The sequence below is a fragment of the Colletotrichum graminicola genome (genome assembly GCF_000149035.1).
Source record: "Colletotrichum graminicola M1.001 genomic scaffold supercont1.4, whole genome shotgun sequence".
Classification (NCBI taxonomy): domain Eukaryota; kingdom Fungi; phylum Ascomycota; class Sordariomycetes; order Glomerellales; family Glomerellaceae; genus Colletotrichum; species Colletotrichum graminicola.
The window spans coordinates 266,288-287,353 of NW_007361008.1; the positions used below are offsets into that span (position 1 = coordinate 266,288).

At 53.7% G+C, this 21,066-nt stretch overlaps 5 protein-coding genes across 5 annotated transcripts; 2 read left to right on the forward strand and 3 right to left on the reverse strand.

Annotated features, from left to right (window-relative positions):
• Positions 1 to 1,219: 1,219 nt before the first annotated feature.
• GLRG_01387 (arsenite resistance protein Ars2) lies at positions 1,220 to 4,032 on the forward strand (the record flags this gene model as incomplete). Its single annotated transcript, XM_008092072.1, has 3 exons — positions 1,220 to 1,346; positions 1,463 to 3,456; positions 3,508 to 4,032. The coding sequence occupies 3 exons, from the start codon at positions 1,220 to 1,222 to the stop codon at positions 4,030 to 4,032; spliced, it is 2,646 nt and encodes an 881-aa protein (XP_008090263.1).
• Positions 4,033 to 5,641: 1,609 nt separating this feature from the next.
• GLRG_01388 (UMP-CMP kinase) lies at positions 5,642 to 6,680 on the forward strand (the record flags this gene model as incomplete). The annotated part of the gene is made up of 2 exons (XM_008092073.1): positions 5,642 to 5,876; positions 6,019 to 6,680. 2 exons carry the CDS (start codon positions 5,642 to 5,644, stop codon positions 6,678 to 6,680), a joined length of 897 nt encoding a protein of 298 aa, XP_008090264.1.
• A 1,142-nt stretch (positions 6,681 to 7,822) lies between these two features.
• Positions 7,823 to 9,283, reverse strand: GLRG_01389 (PCI domain-containing protein; the record flags this gene model as incomplete). Its single annotated transcript, XM_008092074.1, has 2 exons — positions 7,823 to 8,621; positions 8,718 to 9,283. The coding sequence occupies 2 exons, from the start codon at positions 9,281 to 9,283 to the stop codon at positions 7,823 to 7,825; spliced, it is 1,365 nt and encodes a 454-aa protein (XP_008090265.1).
• Positions 9,284 to 10,461: 1,178 nt separating this feature from the next.
• GLRG_01390 (uncharacterized protein) lies at positions 10,462 to 12,683 on the reverse strand (the record flags this gene model as incomplete). The annotated part of the gene is made up of 5 exons (XM_008092075.1): positions 10,462 to 10,895; positions 10,952 to 11,321; positions 11,374 to 11,966; positions 12,017 to 12,575; positions 12,642 to 12,683. The coding sequence occupies 5 exons, from the start codon at positions 12,681 to 12,683 to the stop codon at positions 10,462 to 10,464; spliced, it is 1,998 nt and encodes a 665-aa protein (XP_008090266.1).
• Positions 12,684 to 14,942: 2,259 nt separating this feature from the next.
• Positions 14,943 to 18,591, reverse strand: GLRG_01391 (PH domain-containing protein; the record flags this gene model as incomplete). Its single annotated transcript, XM_008092076.1, has 6 exons — positions 14,943 to 16,242; positions 16,295 to 17,666; positions 17,720 to 17,786; positions 17,842 to 18,225; positions 18,303 to 18,436; positions 18,528 to 18,591. The coding sequence occupies 6 exons, from the start codon at positions 18,589 to 18,591 to the stop codon at positions 14,943 to 14,945; spliced, it is 3,321 nt and encodes a 1,106-aa protein (XP_008090267.1).
• Between the last annotated feature and the right edge of the window lie 2,475 nt (positions 18,592 to 21,066).

Here is a 21,066-nt window from a genome sequence, read left to right on the forward strand (position 1 = left end):
TTGCCTCAATTGGATGTGTTCCTGCCGTTGCAGGGGTGAAGCTTCGGGGATCGCTGGGGATCGATCGGCCGCCGTTTGCTGCAGCTCCAGCATTTGATTCAGCTCAGTTGATCCGCCGGCTGCAGCCAACTGTGCATTCGATTGAGACAGGGTTTGCTGGAATTGCTAGGGAAGGAAGGTACAGCAGACGGTCTTCGTCATCTTCTGCAGCTACGCTAAATAGGCCTTACGACTATTGTGCCTTCTTTCGTTACTGCACCGCGATACAGCTTACGAGAAAGAACAAGAAAAAGCCCTTCAAAGGCCAATTGATCCAAAACAACTCTAATCAGGAGCCAACCACCACAGCAACAAAGCTTCCAAACTCCTATTGCTTTATGCGAAGCATATATGCACCTAAGAGTGCCGACACTGCCGCCGAAGATCATCCGGAACGATACTAAGCCCGTTTCGGTCTTCAGTGGACCCTCTCCAGCCGCTTCTTTGTTCCACGTCCTGGCGTCTCTGTCTCGTCGCCCTTCGAGTACCTAAGTCTACCGTCGGTCATCTTTGCTTCGTGCATCCCAAAGTCCTCCTCAGCTTTGGATCACGACAACCTACCGCGTCTCATCGTCGAGGCATTCGCTCTCGCAACCGAAATAGTTCGTTTCCCCCTTTCTTCCTGCATCATCTTTACTTGCCACAGCCCTATTGCTCCCTACCTCACCTCGATTCAATTCAGAAAATCCCCCATTATTGCCTGTCTACCCTCCCCCCGACAAGCCATTCTTACTCTCCCGCCTGACTCCCTGTTCAACTCCTCCCCCCGTTTGTCAATCATTTTCGGCAGGACCTTATTTGGCGCCATATTATTTCTTCTCTCGTTTGCGCCGTCATCATTGCGGTGACGAGCCGGTTTTCAATCATCTTTGCTCTCTGGCAATTGCACCGCTTTTACTACTGCCACCCTCTCAAATTCTCAATTCTTTCTCTCTTCTCTCGTTTCCCTCAGAAGCCGTCCAGCATTCCACCTGCAGAATTATTTCTAACCGCAATCATGTTGCCAAATAACAGGCTTCCTCCTTTTCTCCTTCCGATCGAGCAAGCAGACAAAGTCACATGAGCAGCAGGCACGCAGCTACCCGACGCGCACGCGATATTTAATCAGGTCGTACGGTCATTTAAACTGAGAAAAGAGGACAGACGCATACCAGAATCGCTTTGTCGCGACGGACGCATCATGGATTCGTACTCTTCGCACCGAGACTCCTCCGCGCGCTCGCCGGACGACAGGACGTGGAGCAGTCGCGACGACCCACGAATCAAAGAAGAGCGGGCTGATACCTTCTATCGTGGTAGATCTCCTGGTGCGTACAATCTTTCACCCACTCGCTTACTTCAATTGGCTTTCTGGGCGACATCCTCGACGCTGAGGCTAGTTGCTGCATACAGTCGATAGCTGCTTACTTACGAACTCTTACAGCCCACGAGCGCCAACACCGTGACAGACGTCGCTCTCGATCCCCGGCCGCTATCGACCGTTATGAACCGAGAGGGCGCGGTCGCGATGACTACGCCGGTGGTCGGGATCGCGATGATCGCCGAGAGCGGAGAATTACGTCGCCGCCGGCTAACATCGATCGCTACATCCCCGGGCAAGACAGCAGCGCCCCTGCGCCGTTAACCGTCAATCCGCTTGCGGATCCGGTTAAGCTCCCTTACCAGGTCGGATTCTCATACTTTGGAGAATGGTGGAGAATGAATGAGAAGATCAAGGAGGAGAAGGAGCGTCAACGCACCGGTCGCCGTCGCGAGCCCGAGCGCGTTCGCGGCCCTCGCGAGGTTCAGGAAGAGCGCGAGAAGGAGAAGGCCAAGATTCAGCTCGCGTATGACGCCTACAAGGAAGAACTCCAAGGAAAGATGGCTCGCACTTTTGTCAGCGAGCACAAGAAGGAGCAGTGGTTTCGCGAACGTTATGTGCCTGAGATCCGCGATGCTTTCAGAGCCCAACTTAATGAGTTCCGCAGAGGCGCTTATAGCCAATGGGAGCAAGATCTCGAGTCCGGAACGTTTGACGACTTCTCCCTTGAAGGTATCCCCAAGAGCGAGACGAACGGCCTCGGCGGTCTCATAGAGAAGGAGGAGGGTGAAGCAACCGCCGCCAATGAGATCCTCGGCGTTGGCGACCTTGTGCCGGCGAACGGCGCTGACATCAGAGACGAGAACCTGTACCAGCCAACCCTCCTCATCAAGACCATTGCCCCTCACGTTAGCAGGCAAAACTTGGAGACATTCTGCAAAGAACATCTCGGCGAAGAAGAGGGTGGCTTCAAGTGGCTTTCCCTTTCGGATCCCAACCCCAGCAAACGGTATCACCGTATTGGTTGGGTCATGCTTCATCCTTCATCAGAGGTTGCCCCTGCTGTCGTCGACCGTGTGGATCCCAAGGATGAAGACGGCGATCTGCCCTTGAAGTCGCCAGCCGTTGTTTCAACTGCCGAGAAGGCACTCGATGCTGTCAATGGCAAGACTGTGAAGGATGAAGTCAGAGGTGACTTTGTCTGTCACGTCGGTGTGCACAACCCTCCCAGCCACCCTCGAAAGAAGGCTTTGTGGGATCTCTTCTCCGCGCCTGAGCGTGTTGAGAAGGACCTGAACCTCGTTCAGCGCCTTGTCAACAAGTTTGAGGAAGACTTTGGCTCCGACTTCAATGCCGTACTGAAAATTGAGGAGAGAGTCGATGATCTTAAGAATGCTGGTCGTCTCCAACCTGTCGCCGGCGCAACCAATAAGAAGCCCAAGAAGGAGCGTGATCTCGACGTCGATGACGGCATGGACGACGGAGAAGACGGCGCCATCGACGAGGACGAGGACGAGGGTGCTTTGGAGGAGGAGGATACCGACGACGAAGAGCTGCTCGTGAAGAAGAAGCAGCTGGATCTGATGATTGAGTATCTCAGGCGCGTTTACAATTTCTGCTTCTTCTGCGTCTTCGAGAGCGACTCAGTCCACGAGCTTACTCGCAAGTGCCCTGGTGGTCATTTGCGTCGCCCGAGAAGCACTCTCAGCACCGCTGCCAAGGCCGTTGCGCGCGCTAGCGCCAACGGGGAGCCATTCCCCGGAAAGAAGCGCAGCGAGATCGAGGAAGAGGGTGAAGCAACCGAGAACGACAAGAAATTCCGTGGTACCAATGGCAAAGCAGAACAGCAGCTTCTGCGTGCCTACAACTGGGTCAAAACCTTTGAGGATAAGATCATGCAGATCCTTGAGCCTGAGACGGCGGATCTGCGTAAACTCGGAGGCCGGCCGGTCGAGGACGCTGTTAGTGAGGAGCTTCTCAAGTTTGTCAAGCAGGAAGACGAGCACAAGTGGAGGTGCAAGGTGCCCGAGTGTACCAAGTTGTTCAAGGAGGAGCACTTCTGGCGCAAGCATGTTGAGAAGCGCCATAACGATTGGCTCGAGGGCATTGAGCAAGAGGTCAGTCACATTTTTAATACTTGTGCAGGATATGGCTAACCCATCCCGCAGTTCCACCTCATCAATGCCTATGTCATGGATCCATCCCACATCGCACCGTCGCGAACGGATGCCAACTCCAACGGCCACTTCCCTCCAGCGAATGGCCAGTCTGCGACTGGAACTCCCCGTGGCTTCAATTTGCAGAACTTCACCATGAACGGGATGATGCCTATCCCGGGCTTCCCCATGCCGCCAGGCGGTTTCCCGCCGTTCGTTGGCAGCGGTCACCCTGGCGTTCAGCCTGGATGGAACGCCGGCGGCGATGACCGTGGTGGTCCTGGCCCAATCCGCCGTGGAGGCATGGGTGGTGGCCGTGGTGCCTATCGTACTGGGCCCTATGACCGACGTCCAAACCCCCGTTGGGACGGTGGTATGGGCGGAAGAGGTCGCGGCGGCGCTGGGAAATGGGGAGACGGCGCTGCTGCAGGTGGAGCCGCCGTCGGTCCCCGCGAGGCTACTCAGGGACGCAGTCTCAAGAGTTACGAGGATCTCGACCATGTTGCTGGTGGCGGCGGTGGTGAGCTGAATTACTAGGGCAATTACTCACATCGTTTGGAACGCCTAAAATTGGAGGCCAGGAAGACATTGGGAAAATAGTTCTATGGGTTACCTAGTAGCATTAGACGACGAGCGGCTGGAGCAGGGGCACAGATTGTTGCGCCCTGATCTTCTTGCCTTTTATTCTTGCAACAGGCGTTGCACTCTCATTGGGCATATTGGGTTGTACTTTGTAACATAACAGAAAATCCGGGGCTAGCTTGGGACTGCGAAATCGGATGGTCTTATCTTATTTATATTTATATAAGGTTGTTTGTTAGCTTGTGTTGGTTGCTGTTGATTCTCCTGAGGCTGACCCCACCGGGCATTAGTCTCGTGATGGGTTTCCGGACAAGACCACTATGCTCACCTCTGCCGTAAATGACTTATCTGTTTCCCCGGCTTGTAGCACAAGGCATTGATTGCAGTTTATGGCTGTTGAACTTGATCCTCGAGGATGGAGTGGATGGATTGCAAATGGCCACCAAAAATGGGACAACACAAAGACATGCAACACCGGACATTCGCCGGTCGTTACTGACCCGACTCCTACTCTGGGCCTCACTGGCATTATCTGGATGGAGCGAAGAGAACCTCTTTCATGATGATTGATTGATTGTACCCTAAGTACTTGGACACGGCGCGAAATAAAGCGACCAAGTAGAGCATTATTTATATAATCAGTTAAACGAGGATTATCGCGACTGTATATGTACTTCAACATCTGGAGGGCTGTGTCAAGTACTAATTCGAAAGTCTTTTTTACAGCCAAAAACAACCCAATCAGAAGGTAAAATTATCAGCCAGGAAGATCACCGGTCAAAAATCAGAAATTCGTATATATATATCTTTTTTGTTATAACAAAACTTTTAACCTAGTATTGTAGTCAGTAGGTAATTAACCAGTCCGCATTTTATCGATAATATGATTCCGACATATGACACTCTTCGGTGCAGGAACAAGAAACATGATTATAGTAAACTGCAACTGGACTTACGATGCCTCGTACCGATGTGTTACAAACATTGTCTGATCCCCGGCTTTCATGAAGGAATCAGAAGGGCACACAATGCATCCCGTCCAACTTGTACATGATCGATCGTGGTAGACTCCTTGTTCGTCACCAATACTTGCAAGTCTGCCGTTTAAGCCTTCAAAAGAAGCACTTGCTAATATGAAAACCGACCGACACTGCGAACAAAATCCCATACAAAGTCAATGGACGAAAGCTTATCTTGGCTGATATCCCACGTGATAATACGACGCGACCGACCGCAAGTCTGGAATCTTGAAAATGTGGACATACGTCAGGGGGCCCTCAGGGTGCCGTGGTACCAATGCCAATGTCAATCCCTCCCAAACCCACGCTCCACTTTCAGGAGTTAGCTCGTCCACCCGAAATTGTCCTCGCGGCCAGGCCTACCCTTCCTTAGCTTCCCAAGCTACGCCGAACAAGCAGCACGAGTCTCGAACCACCACTCACATACCAGAACCGACCCGTCACTCTTTTTTACCTCTTCCCTCCCCAGTCCTTGGTGTAGCAGTACCGTCGTCACTTTGCATTGACGCCTGTCCAGCCACTTGCCCGCACTATCTACCGCCGCCATGCATTCCGTCGCACCCCGTCTGCTCTCCAGAGCTTCTGCTTCTTCTTCTTCTATTCGTTCTAATGTCTTGATCTCCTCGCGACCTTCTTTCCGTCTTCAGCAGCGATTCCCGGCGCGTCGCTTTTACTCCTCCGAGCCTCCTAAGAAGTCTTCCGGCATCAAGTTCTGGCCATTCCTCGTCGTCATTGGTGGTGGTAGTTTAGCCTACAAGTTTCTTGTCGACCAGAGAGCAGGTGAGCTATAATCCCAGTGCCTTCGTCTTTTCTCCCTGAACTGCAAACAAACATGCCACTCATTTGGAAGCTACCTATCCTGTCTAAAGCTGAAAGGAGCTTTAATGCCTTTGTGAGCCTCGACTAACACGTATCGCCACAGAAATGGCCGCTCTTCCCGCTCCCTCATCCAATGCCGCCCTCCCCTCCCCTCAAAAGTCCACGCCGACTTTCTCCCCCGACGACGTCACCGTCCTCTTCGTCCTTGGCGGCCCCGGCGCCGGCAAGGGCACCCAATGCGCCAAGCTGGTTTCCGACTACGGCTTCACTCACCTCTCCGCCGGTGACCTCCTCCGCGCTGAGCAGGACCGCCCCGGCTCGCAGTTCGGGCAGCTTATCAAGGATTATATCAAGGACGGTCTCATCGTGCCCATGGAAGTGACTGTTCAGCTCCTCGAGAACGCCATGACCGAGACCATCCAGAAGCAGGGCAACAAGCGCTTCCTCATTGACGGCTTCCCGCGTAAGATGGACCAGGCCATCAAGTTCGAGGAGACCGTCTGCCCTGCCAAATTCGTCCTCTTCTACGACTGCCCCGAGAGTGTCATGGAGAGCCGCCTGCTCGAACGTGGCAAGACGAGCGGCCGCACCGACGACAACGCCGAAAGCATCCGCAAGCGCTTCCGCACGTTTGTCGAGACCAGCATGCCCGTGGTGGACTACTTCGAGAAGCAAGGCCGCGTTGTCAAGCTCGATGCTACCCCCCCACCGCAGGATGTCTACGCCAAGACCCGCGCGGAACTTAACAAGCGTCTGGGTCTGTAGGTGAAAGTTCAAACATTTGCTTGGTGATTGCCGAGTAGAGCCTAGAGAAGAAATGGCGCCCACAGTTACCGGCTGATGTATATGCAAATCATCCCTCCCGTTTCACCCGCTCCTCAGAGAACATTTGGAAAGCCATGGTTCTGGCGTCTTGGAAACAACTTGGCATCTTCCGGGGGTATAGCATCCAGGAAAAGTATGAACGACATCTGGATCGGGTTAGAAGAAAACAACACAGCCCGGGTGCAAAACGGTGGACGATATTAGGGGTGTGTGACTCTGTGGTTTGCTACGTCGACTCTCGACAGAGAACCCCCTTGCGTGCGTGTGAAATTGGACATTTTGAGACTCCTTCTATTCTCCTTTGTCGTTGGCTATTGTATATCTAGAGAGAGAGAACGGTGTACGACTCGAGTTCTTGGGAAATGAAATCATAGAAATCAACACAACAAAACACCAAAGCATACTCTGGCTGACCACCACGCGTCCTCACCTGCCTGCTCTCCTTCTCTCTCCCCGTCTCATCATCCGGGGAACACAACCTCGTTTGTCACTTCAAGCAGGCCGGGCAAAGCTTGTAGCTCATCACCCTTGACTCTTCACCCTTCACAAACATACACGCGCGCACGCATTCGGAGGGGAGGCGCCCGTATCGTAATCTCTCGTTGCGCCGGATTTCATTTCAGGAGGGGGCTCCTCCCCCTGCCCTATCAAAGACCGCCGTGCCAACACGGCGGACCGTGGCCGGCCTTCTCTAACAGAGAACTGTCGTCTCTCCTTCCGTTTCGTTCGACCACATGTCATAACACATGTCCTGGCAGCATTTTCTTTGCGAGGGCTCAGTTCTAATCCGTAATCAACTTGGCCATAAAAAAAACGTTTTTCCCTTCTTTCTCCTCGCCGTAATTACATAACACGGATACGGATGGGAATTTCCCCTATTCCTTTGCCCTGACAACATCGCCGGACGGTTCCCCATCTTCGTGTCCCCCTTTTTGATAGAGCCCCCCCCCCCGTGTCGTAGGTATTTTTCACACCGGAGAGGTATCGAGAGGGGTACGGGGAACCCGAGCCAGGCAAGGGTGGCCCTCATAAACTGCTCAACGATAGACCCTCTCGACCTTCATCACCCCCTCAACTTTCGTTTAGTCGTCATTTTCCGTCCGCTCCTTGGGCTCCCGCGGCTCTCTAGGTTCTCTGGGCTCGCGCTGCTGGTTGTCGCGACGTCCCTGGTTTCTCTGCTGGCGACCGCCGCTGCCACCGCCCTCGTTCCCGGGGTTCTGGGCCTTGCGCTCGGCCTCATGCGCATCGCGCTCCTTCTGAGCCTTGGCGTTGGCCTGCTCCTTGCGGATGACATCGTACAGGTTGGAGAAGGTGCCCTTCCACGAGTCGAGACGGGTGGCGAGCTCCTGCCATTGCCGCGTGCCGAAGACGCGGTAGGTGACCTTGTGGACAAGGAAGACCTGGTCTTGTTGGGAGAGCTTACCCTCGACGAGACCGGCGCGGATGACGTCGATGGCCCACATCTCGACCTCCTCAGAGGGCACCTGGAGGGCCTTTGCGATGGCGGAATACTCGATGCGGCGCGAGGTCGTCTGGGCGGCGAGGGAGGCGAAGGTCAGGAGGCGCATCTTGCGGTGGAGCTTCTCGTGATCGAGCCTCTCCTTCTCGACGAAACCCTCGTGCTCGTCATTGAAGTCGTTGTAGTCCTCGAGGTCCTGCTCGGCGAAGATGTCGAGAAGCTGCGAGTAGACGGGGTGGGTTTCGGACAGGTTCTGCACCGAGGGTATGCTGCGGATGTCGGTGAAGAGGTAGTGTGTGTTGGACAGCAGGGCGTCGCGCACGGCGCGAAGGGATAGTCTCTGAGCGTCCTCGGAGCCGATCTCCTCCTTATCGTCGGCATCAAAGGTGCGCAGGGCCTTGAGAATGTACTCGTAGCTCTCCCTGGTGAGGGGTGATAACCCCACAATGTCAGCATTACTGTATCTGATGGCGCTGATCTGTGCGCAACACAACGTCCGGATCTTTCAAAGGACTCACTCTTCCTTGCCGGCCTCCTTAGCAACCTCAGCAATCTCCTCGTACATCTGCCTCTGGTACTCCTCGCTGGTGGCCCACTCTTCAAACCAATTGGGAAGGTGCTTCAGGTAGGGCTGGATGGCCTCGAACATGGCGTGAGACTTGAGGAAGCGCAGGATAGCCATGAAGACGTTGAATCTGATCGGGTTCTCGGGGGTGATGAGGTTGAAGATGGTGCTGAGGGCGTTCAGGCTCAGGCCGACGCCGTTGACGGGGCTCGAGGCGATGGGCTTGCTGAAGGCCTGGCACAGGGTCGGCAGGTGCTTCTTGGGGTCCTCGGACTGAAGAACGAGGTGAATCATGAGGTTCGAGGCGGCCGTGAACTCCTTCTCGGGCACCGAAGACAGCGCCGCCGACGAGCGCACCAGCTTGCTCAGCACCTCCTCCTTCTTGGCCTCGTTCTCGATCAGAGGCTTGACTTCCTCGGCGATGTGGAGGTAGTCGGCCATCTCACGGGCCAGCTCCTGAAAGGATCCATCCACGAACAGCAGCTGCGGCTGCGCCTGTTGCTTCGCTCCCGCCGCCATGATTCCGGTCTGTTGGATTTGGGGGGTGGGTGTGGGTTTCGGGGGGATGGAAACAAGTCGTGGGGGTTGTATGCGGTTGTCGGGGGAAAGAAAACCAAAAAGAGGAGGTCAAACCCGAAAAAAAACAGACGGCCGAAAACGTGAAGAGACTGGACCTGAGAGAGAGTGAGAGAGGGAGAGGGGGCGTGTGGTTTGAGAAAACGGAGACAGGGGTCGGTCTGTCGTGTCGATTTGCCAAAGGCCGTTCCGGTCAGATCGTTGGATGGAGGGGTGTTTGGTGGTGACCGCAGGGCAATTTTTTCTGCCACCAGATTTCTGTGCGAGAAGACGCCGCTAGTACGTTTGCAGGGCTCTAGGCGAAGGCGGTGAAAGAGCCAGGCTCTTCCCTGGCCTGTTTCCAGGCGGGGTATCCGTACTGGGGACCTGAATCAAGTGCCTGCTGTATTTACCAGGCCTAGTTAATCGCTTTTTTCCAAAAAGAATTATTAAAAAATTGAAGAAACACCACCAGGTCTTGTTCAATCCGAAAGCGCTTTGGGTACGCAGAACTGTTCCATGTGGTTGAAAAGTACGTAACAAAGCCGTAGCAGGCATTTGAAGACGTGTTGTAGTCCCGGCCCCGCCCCGTGAAGCTCTGCCGGTTGAGTCAACCCCATAGTGCATCTCGCATGCCGCCCCGTCTCTCTCTCGGAGCCGGCATAGCGGCGGTTCCGGCCATCAACGGGCCGGGCCGTGCAGCCCTGAGATTGAATGCAGTTGCGAACCAGAAGACTGCTCATCTTACATCGGATCTTCCTTAGCGTACCAGAACCACTAGTGTGGTTACTTGGATCTGAGGTGATAAACTTATTATTACGGTACTTGAACTCTCTTTCGACCAAGGACAATATAAGTAAAACTCCTAACTTTTGCCAAGCCATGCCCGCATTTCTCTAGAGCGGGATACCAAAAGTTCCATCTTCCCAAGCCTGCAACATTACCATCGGTGCCAAGGGCGTGGTATATATGCCTCCCTCAGGTACCCAATCCGGGCATCAGGAGGCTAATTAATGCAAACCATTACCGAGTTCTGTTCCGCATGCTCCTTGTTGGTGTGGTCGTCCGTTTCGTATATTTCCAAGACAGTTCACATGTGAACACGACGAAGCCTCACACATGAACCTACAAACCGCAGCCTTCTACTTCCCTCCACCCTTGGTCTTGCCGCCGCTGATGTCGTCCTTAGAGTATATGCTTTCGCCATCTGCGCCGAAGAGTGGCTGGTCACCCTTGCCGCCCATCTCAACAAATTCGCTGACGTTCCGTTGTCCATGAGGATCGACCTCTTTCGGGACCATTTTCTTCGTATTCTTGGCGTATATGTGGATGGGCTTCTTGCTGTCCCCCACAGGCGGTCGTGTGGCGACTTGTACCGAGTTCATGGAGCTCAGCAACGTCCGTTCTCTGGTGACGCCTCGCCGATGGACATCCAAGCCTTGGATACCACCGACCAAGCCATCGGTGCTATCATTGACACCCGGCTGGTTCTGAGTCATCCAGGGATGGTTGAGACATTGGTCGACAGTGTACCGGCGTTCGGGGTCGACGACCAGCATGGAGTCGATCAAATCAACTGGTCCGGCTTGTCAGCGTCCAAACCAGCAATTCATCCGGCTGAACAATACTTACGAGCAGGGTCCCCAACAGAATCCCAGTACGGCGAGGGGTAGTCGAAACGTCCACTTTTGATTTGTTGCGACAATGTGAAAGGGAAGTCCGTCGAGTAGAGTTCATCCGAGAATGGCGGGAAGCCACACAAGCAGATATACAACACCACGCCGAGAGACCAGATGTCCACGGCTTTGGTGTACTTCCGATGTCTACCCTCGGCAAGAATTTCCGGCGCCACATAACTGGGTGTACCGCACAACGTGGTGGTAAAAGACTCCTCGCCGATGATCTTCGCTAAGCCGAAATCAGCCAGCTTGACGTGGAGATCCCTGTCCACCATCAGGATGTTTTCGGGCTTGATGTCGCGGTGCACAATATTGCGGTCGTGCTGGTTAGTGTTCGTTAGCTTAGGGTTGGAATGAGGTGCTTGGCCAACATACCAGATACTTGATGCCTTGGAAAAGTTGCTTGAACAGCTTGCGCGTTTCGTCTTCACTCAGCTTCTGCTTCATGACAATGAAGTTGAACAGCTCGCCTTCTGGCGCCAACTCGAGGACCAAGTACACAGCATTTCGCTCATTGAATGTGTCCTTCAGGCAGAGGACGTTGGGGTGACTAACGCCCATGAGGACAGCAATCTCCTGCTGCAGACCCTCCTGTTTCGACCTCTCATCCATGCCGGCAGTCTTGGTGAAGATCTTGACAGCATACCTTTGGCCGGTAGATTTCTCAACACACAAGAAGACCTCGGCGAAATGACCCTTACCGAGCTTCTCCAGTAGTGTATACTGATTCAGGAAGGCGCTGGATTGCCGGGTCTTCGGGTACCTAAAGATGAAACGGGCTTTGTCGATGACGGCAATTTCGTCCTGTTCCTGAAGCTCTCTCCGCTTGTTCCGACCCACATTGGCCTCATTGACAAAGGTTCCATTACTCGAAAGGTCCTCCACGATAGCCACATTGTCGCCGCCTTTGTTCTCGGAAAAGATCAGGCAGTGCCGATTCGAAACGATGGGGTCTTCCACAACGATGTCTGCATACCGTCAGCATCAACGACTACGTCCAGGTGCAGAATCAGCTTACCGCACTCTGGATGACGTCCGATCAAATAACCGCCCGAAGCAATTCCTTTAATCTTTGTGCGCTCGTATGCCTCCTCCTCCTTTTGCAAAGTCGACTTCCCCTTCTGGTCCTTACCCGCCGACTCTTTCGCAGCGTTGACAGTATCTGGCAACGGGCAAGCAGCCCTCTTCTTCATAACGACAACCTTGCCATACTTCGTATCGAGCGGGAACAGATATCCCCATACACCCTCCTTCACCTCATCTTCGACCTCGTCCGAAAGGGCATCTTTCGTCTCCTGAGGATATTGCGAGAAGGCCTGGGTGTCCTGCGGCGGCGACGAGATGTTGTTCAATGCGTGGGACGTGTCGTCCTTTTCGCGGTGGTTAACCTGGCTGGGCCGTCCCTCTGGTGGCGTGGCGGTCGGCTCCTTGTAGACCTCGTCCGAGTCACTATCCCTCGTGACCGGGGACGGAAGCTGGTGCTTGTTGGAAACCGGGGTCTTGTCGTTGGGTTCTGGCGATGTCCTCTCGGAACGGCGGGGCTTCTTCGCATCCAGGTCCGATTCTGGTAGAGAACCCTTTGGTAGGGAAAGACGGTTTAGGATTGCATACCAGAAGACCGAGCAGATTAACAAGCGACTCACTCTAGTTCTTTTCAGTTGGCTCTTTTCGGATTGAGGAGCCATGGCCTCGGATGAAAAGATTACTGTCTTGGCTTGATTCACACAATTGGGAAGGCTGCAGCTGCAGCAACAGTAGGCGAGTAACGCAGTCGGCAGCGATGACGAATGGATCCCAACAGATGGGGCAACCTCCGTATGGCAAGCGAATGCAGTAAGTCGGTTTTGTGCACACAGCTATGATAGGAACAGGGTAGGCGCGTACGGATACGTTTGTGAATGTTGTAACGGATTGGTGGTGATGGAGCGTTTGGGAAGTGTTGCCTAAGGTAAGGGAGTGAAAGCGATGAACGGCGAGACTCCAAATTAATAAAGCAGCTTGTTCAGAAGAGGCAAGTCCCGGAGGAGTGAGCGTGGGTGCAGCCTAGAAATGGGGAAGCTACTACGAATGTCGATTCCCCAAGTGGAGAGGGGGAGCAGAGGTCAGGCCAGGAAGTGGAAGAACCAAACTGCTCTAGGCTGCTCTCGGCCTGTGTGTGCCTGCCTGCACACACCTAGCTGCGCGCCTGTGTAATACAAGCTTGAGCTTTTGCTGGGGGGGCTTGCTGGGGACCTGCTAGCCCAAACAGCCGGAGGATGACAGGGTCTTCCTCTTCTCGGGATCAGGGGGACCGTGTAAGGGAAGTGGGCTACCGAGCCTGGATGGGGATGACCGCCGTTGGTTGGCAGGTTTTGAGAAGCGTTCTCTCATTGATTGTTTCCTTTCCAAACTCAATATACCTAGTTCCGCCCTTGGGTTCAGTGGATGCAAGAGGGGATGAAGCTTCTGATGAAGCCAGGCCGAACTCACTCACTCCCTGCAAGAGTAGTGACCCAAGGCCCAAGGTATGTAGTTCAGGCCAGTGTCCAGTACCAGTGTCCGCTTTCTCAAAGGGTTCGGATTGAAAGTTCCGTGAGGCAATAGGGAGGGCGTTCGATGACCTGGTTGACAATGGCGTTGGTGGAAAAGAGAAAAAGAGCCATATGAAGGGTGGGGGATGGTTGGTTGATCAGTTTAACTTGACAAGGGGACTCAGAATGACTCCCGTCTCTTCCGCCACACGAATGCGCGTCCCGATCATGATGGCTGAGCAGACGGACACAAGAGGCGCGTGAGGCGGTTCCTCTTCAACTGGTGGATAACCGGGTCCCGTGTGCCATCTTTCCACAACACGCTCCGCACCATCTCCCAAAGTCACTCATCATACGGCGCTTCGCCCATATAACCCCCCCCCATACATTCATCATCGAGATCCCGTCATTTTGGTCAGCCATCTCCTAGAGCCCGTCAGGATCAGGCCGCGAGCCGCCGCCCTTCCCTTCCGCCCTCGTCTTGACAGGTCCCGCTCAGTGAATCAGCTTATGCGAACGTCCTCGTTGTCGCAGCGGCTCACAAACCGAGACATCACGTCATGCGTCGCTCTCGATTAGTAGTGTAGCATATGCTGCAACATGAATTTCGGTAGAGAGCAAGGAGGCGAACGACCCCTGTCGCATGTGACCTCGTACCCATGTTCTTGCCAGTTCCACTCGCCATTCACACGCTGAGTTGCTGCATCGCTTGCTGTGTGACCATGACGCCAAAAGTAGAAACGTGATTCATCCCCACCAAACCCACGTGGGCGGCTCACCTGCCGCCAAACCACAAGCGATTTCCTTGCATAGCTGCGGCTGAGTACGAACAATAATACTCTCACCGAGTCACCGAGACGACTTTGTTTATCCTTTTCCTCCACGTTTTTTATTTCTACCAGCTCCGCAGATAAGATATCACGGAAATGATATAGAGCAATTTGCTGATATCCGCACAAAGTGTTCACCATTGATTGTTCTGTCTTCATTTCTTCATTAATATTACTATCCATACACACAGACAAACACGCGTACGTAATGGCCATCTCCGCCTTTCATACCCTCGCATATTCCAATCGAGGACTATTCCAATGTGCCTGTTCACGCCAGACTTCTGTCATCAAAAACTACACATGTTACATGTGAGGGCATGACCTCGTGATCCCCCTCGTGCCGTGCAATGGAACCGGGCTTTGCCTAGCAAAATACCAGGCCCTCGAAACGCAACAGACCCTTTGGTAACGACAGTCAAGTGCGTCAAGCCTTTCTCTCTGTCTTCCTGCCAGTGCGCCAAGACGGTTTTCATCCACCGTCACACTCAAAATCGTAGCCATCCGTCGATAAGTGGACTTCGAGAGAAGACCTGCGTCTCGTGTGCATTGCAAAAGCAAGGCACATGTTCAACTGCCCCAGCCGCTCGAAACAGGCAGGTCGCTACCTTTCCGGAATCGGGCTCTTAGCCAGACGTCCTCCTGCACTTACTCTCTTCTGTAGCCGAGCGTCCCTCTCCCGCTGGAGCTTTTCGTTCGAGCTAGGGTTGCTGGGCAGTGATCCCACTGCATCACTCGAAAACCCCCCCGTATTCCGTCCTCGCTTCTCTTCAATGTACATCTGTGCGCTGCGGCTTAATGGGAAAGCCGGCATCGACGTCGGTATTTCTGCTCCGTTTTGAAGGAGCATCTCTGCCACCGGGAACGTTACCGTTCTGTCCGTCTCCGGAGGTTGCCCCGGAGTGGGAGAGGGCGAGGCGGGATCGGCAGCCGCAAGGGCCAAGAATACGGCGTGCGTTCCGCGAGATCTGTCTGTGACGTTGGGGTTGGCTCGTAAAGCCAGTGCATAGATTACCTGCTGAATTTCGTTCTTCTTGATACCCGCTAGTAAGGTATCTTCGGGGTTTGCATAGCGCGAGAGAGTAGCTGAGATCGGCTCCACGTAGGCCTTGTCGACGTATTTAGCAGTAATGAACCTCAGCCGCTGCTCCCTCGTTGCCTGGGGCGTCGGCTTCAATCCAGGTTCAAGCCTCGCTTCCCATATCATGTTCGACACCCTGTTGCCAACAAGAAGCAGGAGCTCGACAATATCAGAGGTAAAGGAGTTGATATCCAGAGTTAGAGATCGCACTTTGCTGATATGTGTGCCGAGGGAGCGATGAATGCCACTGCATTCGATGCAAAGAATGATGGCTAGGTTGATTGAAACCCATTCGACCTTTGTGCCCGACCCGCAGTCGGCGCACCAGCAGTTGCCTTGATCGTTGTCGCGAAGCAGTTGCAGTAGCTTGTCTGGATTCTCGTCGTATGTTGAACTAGTGGACCTGTGCGTGCTGGGCCGAGCGCCAACCGTGATCCGGCGGACGGGTGGTGCACTGTTCGAGTTTGTGTGACTACTGTTGTGCCCAACGGAAGGGCTCTTTCCTGTGAGGATGGAGCCAATGTCTCTCTTAATATGACCTGAATCACTGGGAGCAGACTTATCCCTCATAATGCGGCCCTCAACCGCACTTTGCAATGCGTTATTAATGGCCGTGATCCAACTGTTCATGTCCTCTTCAGATGTGGCTTGGTATACGCGTTTGAACTGGGGCGTAATGACTTCAAAGCAGAACCGGCGCTCTGCATTGCGCGCCTCTCTGACGGATGCCATCCTCAAGTCAATGGGGTCATTGTGCAGATCCAGCCTCTGCTTCCAGTTACTATACTCCGAGAGCTTGCCTTGGTCTAGGACAATCCAGAACCTTTTGCGGATCAGAATGATTACCACTTCTTAAACGGGTTGGGTGGACTTACTTGTGCCAACCCTGCTTGTTCAGGTTACGCGGGTCTACATGGTTGCTGCCAGCCTTGCTCAGAGACCATAACAGACCCTCTTTGCGCTGGGCGCTGCTGCTGGCGCTAGACAGCTGGCCGTAGTCTTTCTCTTCCAAGTCACGGATGCCCTTGAATTTCGAAGCTTGAGCAGGACTTCCAACCGAGGAATTGCCAAGGCTGCCGGGTGACCTGGTCAGCTCAGGGGATGACATGGCCACCGAAGGGTTCGACCCCGAGGACAACCCAAGCTTCAGCTGCGATCCTGTGCTGTCGGCGCGGCCAAGATCGCTGTCAGAGACCTGTGCATTGCCGTTTGAGGCCGTGGTTTGGCCAGCACTGGTGCCAGGCGCCGGTCCAAGGTCTGGCTCGTTATACGGCTGGTTGCTCTTCTCGAGGAGTCTTCTCTTCTCTTCCCGTTCCCGCCTCTGGTATTGATATTCCTTGTCGGCCTCTTGCACTTCGCTCGAGAGCGCCTCCAGTTGTGGCAGTAAAGTGTCGATCTTTTTGGCTGCCTCCAGAAAACCTTTGGTCTGAGCGTCGGCATACCTTGTAAGGTGTGAAAGCACTTCCTGCTCCTTCCTGCCACCATGGAGATCCTGCATGAAGCTTGAGTAGTCAAATCGCTTGAGCTCAAAGTTGCGGCGCTTCGTCTGGTACTTGGAGTCGCTTTCTGCCAGTTTCTTAGCCTTGACTGAGTCATGGCGCTGTCCAAGATATCTCGAGACGTAAGCATAGTAGTCCTTGCTTTCTTCCTCGAAATCACGTTTCTTCGACTCGGCTTGTTTAATATCTACCGTGTAAAATTTGTCCAGCGGATCGATCACGATACGCTTAAGATTAACCGTATTTGTTCGCTCGTACGAAAGGATTTCGCGGGCAATTTTGTCAAAGTAGTGTTCAATAGCCGGCTGTACGGCATTGGCGTTTGTGGATGAAGCTTCGCGAAGGGTGTCGATGAATTCGGAGAAGTTCTTGTTGGCTTCTACCTGCGCCTCATGCGCCTGTTTAGCCATCTTGAGCACGCGCTTCATCTGCGTCCGCATATTGCCCGTCTTTTGTTCCAATGCCTTTATTGTTGCTCTGAAGACCGGGCCATCGTCTGGAACGAGGACATCATCGGTTGGTTTGGGGCACGCGACATCCACCTTGATCGGTTCCTGTGCAGATTGTGGCCCGGAGAGTATAGTGGTAGAAGAGAAATTGCCTGGCAGCGGCGACGAGGGTTCTTCTAGTTCGCTGTGGCTGATTCGAGAATCGACAGACTGAGATGAGGCAACTCGGATCTTGGGAGGTGCGGTCAAGAGGAAAGGAGGAGACGGCGAGTTAGGGTGGCTGAGTGGCAAAGCTGGATCTGCAAAATTGTGAGTGGCAGTGAGCGAATGAGTCGCAAAGGTGAAGACTTACTAGAAACCCAGTAGGAGAAGCTAGCCAAAGTGTGCAGGCAGTGGTTGCGGGGATCGTATTCGACGAACTGCGAAGGGGGTTAGCACATGTGACAGGTAAGAGCTCGGTGGCCAACAACATACACTGCAAGTATTCCTCCATCCGCCGCCCCTATCTTCCACATTCTTTGGTGGCTTCCACTTCCAGGTCCATTCGAAGGATACTGATGGGTTGCCGCCGGTGCTAAAGTCGCCCACCAATTCGACGTTGGAGTTCTTGTGTAGATTTGGGTCCGCATGGAACTCTCTTGTTACCAAGTTTTCCACCTCGCGCGGCGTCGAGGCGTAGACATATGTCAGTCCGCTGATTTGGGTATCGACCGTAGCGACGGTGTCGGCGCTGCCGTTCGTGACGAACTGCTGTCCCTGGCGGATGACGAAAGTAAAGTTGAAAACAAGCTCGTCGTCGTAGGTGAGCTTTAGTATGAAATTCGGGAGGCCACCAGGGCTCGTAACGACTTCAGTGTCCTGCAAAGACAAAAATGAGCACACGCTGCTCGAGGCAAGGGGCGGGAGGAGGTGTGTCGCTGTTTGCGCTGACGAACCTGGACAAATTCTATGGGACTGCCGTCGCCTAGTGGGCGCGAAGCCGATACTTTGGTGGCAGGGAAAGCATTGGGAACGATGTTTATGGACGAACGCCTTCGCGGGTTCGAAATGACTAAAGAGGCTATGGATACTGAATGTCAAAGGATTAGCTGGAGGGAAATGCGCAAGGCTGCATGCATGAACAGGCAAACAAGACGAGGGGGGTGGGTGGGAGATCGCACGTCGATTCTGGTCTCTAAGAAAGAGGGCGGCCCCGTCCTCAGGCTTGCTGCTAACGATGCCCATGATGAGATATTGATCGGGGAGTTAACGGCTCATGGAGGTGGAATGAGTTGCGAGTGAGGCAGAGGGAACGCCTCTGAGATGGTAGTTGGGCTTCGCAGCGCGGGGTCGCAAGTTGGCCAGGATCGTGGACATTTGGCGACGCAAGACAAGGCCAAGCCACACCCACGGGGTCGGCGGTACAAGACTGTAGACTGCGCGCAGCCAGCTTTGGGGCGCTGCTGAAGGCGCCGGCGGCCTGAGCGAAGAGGGTAGTGGTGGGGTTGAGGAGGGAGAGAGGACGGCGACGAATGCCCACGGGGTGGGAAAGAAATGGAAATGAGATCTAAAATGTCAGCAAAATTGTGGTGGTTGTAGAATGGTGGAAGGAGAATGAGTAAAAGAGTCAGAGGTTGAATGTTGCGATATCGACGGAGGTGGAAGACCTGCTAGGTTGCGGCACGTCTGCCTCAGAGGCCTGTTGCTTTTGCTGCCGTTGCTACTTCCCCTCCTGTCGTCGTCGTCGTCGTCGTCGTACTAGGTAGGTAAGTCATCTGGTTCCGCGATTAAGTCAAGGTCACTTGATTCGCCGCGGCTAATCACTCCGAGCAGAAGGTCACATATACCAAGAGTACAAGAGTGTGTGGATTACAGGTAGGTACCTAGGTAGGTACGTAGGTAGCCGTCCAGGCTTCTTTGGGCTCGGCTTGTTGTTTCCTGCGCTGGAGTATCCGTACTGTAGGTGAGAAGTAAGGTCAGGTACAATGCGACCTCGTCTGAATCAGTAAGGCACCATGCTATGTACACTACATAGTGAACTAGGTACATACCGGTGTTGCTACCATGTAGGCACCTGAGTAGGGACCTGCCTACCCACCTCCCACTTCTGAGGTAGGTAGGCAGGTCCCCTCCCCTGTTGTGACGTCGAATCAAGCCCGAGATTGGCGCCGATTCATATTTATCCCGACCCATGCCCATCGGCCTCAATCAACTCAATATTTCTCACATAACCATTCTGGTGCAATGGTTCTGTACGATGTATCCGTATAATTCCATGGAAAAATGGCATGCGGTCGCCATCATCCCGGCCATGGCATGTAAGTACGCGGATCGAGTTTTGCTGAGCCCTGGTGAAGCAACTTGCCGGTTCGCTTCATCCCACACCAGCATCAAGCACCCTCCCTCCATTTTCTCACTTCGAGTTTCATGTGCCTACCTACCTAGTGTACTATGTACGGTTTGGGGAATTGAACAGCATCCACGACCCCTTAGCACGATGGCCTCTCTGATTCCCCATCATTGGCGGTCTTTTGGTGGGGTCAGGCAGCACACAACCAGACGTTCCTTGATAGTAAGCCAAAGCGCATGGGATCACCACACCACACCACCGACTGCTTAGCTCATTTTGCGCAAGGCGCCTACCTCATCTCCTCATCTTCCACGACGACAGGCGCGCAAGCTACATGATGTATTTGGCCACTTCTGCCTCCGCACCCCTCCACCCTTTGGCCGTGTTTACCCCTCTCAACTTGGGGAAGCGAAGCCAGCACGGCAGGCTCCTGTTCCGACACGGTGAGGGTGTGTCCGTCCGGACCTTGCGCCGTGGAAACACGGCCTTGCTTGTTTCTCGAACCTGGGATTTCGCGTATCATCGATCTCTTGCTTCTGAGCCTAGTCTGATCTGGTCTGGAGTTCCAGAAACCAGAGAATCGGGAATCAACCTATCAACTTGTACCGGCACATGCTGCAGCCTTCCAATAATACATACATATCTCTGCGCTGCATCAAGAAAAGGGGTAGGTAGCGGTCGAGGGTGGCGGGTCTTGGAGAGAAGCTTCATACACTAGTCAAGCCAGACCGTTTGAAAGTCAATCGCTGATCCTCTTCCAGGATCTCGAGCATCGTCGAAAAGGTATGCAAAGAAGCAGAAGAGACTTTGCGTCTATGGACCCGGTTCAATCATTTTGGCTTTGGGTTTAGCCTTTGTGTGATTCATTGTCCTAAGGCTTTCTTCTTCTTTTTTCGTCTGCTCTTCCAAAGAGCAAACAGGCTCCCCCCTTGAGGTCTGTCAAACTCTAACCAATACTTCGGCTCTCGACCGGGGGAGGATAAAAAAGAGCAAACCGTTTCAAAACACCCCCATCCAGCAGAGCAACGCAAATGTCAACGGTCACCGTCTGTCATCAAACGTCATCTGCACGACCGTCCAGTCAATGCGAAGCCAAGATCATTCCTACGGCGCCTTAGCAAGTGATGCGCTCCTTCAAACCCCAACAAATCAGTCATTCCTCGACTTCCCAGCAATTTTGTTATTCTTGTTCTTCGCTTTCCACAGGAAACGCTCTCAAGGGCCTGTCATTGCAACTAGGTGCCTATGAGTAGTGGGGTATGCGGCCGTGAACTCATGGCTTACCAGCAGACATCAATTACTCCCTCCAACATGAACCCGCTGTTGCTTTAAGCAATCTTGCCTTTCTGACTTGTTACGGCTCACGCATT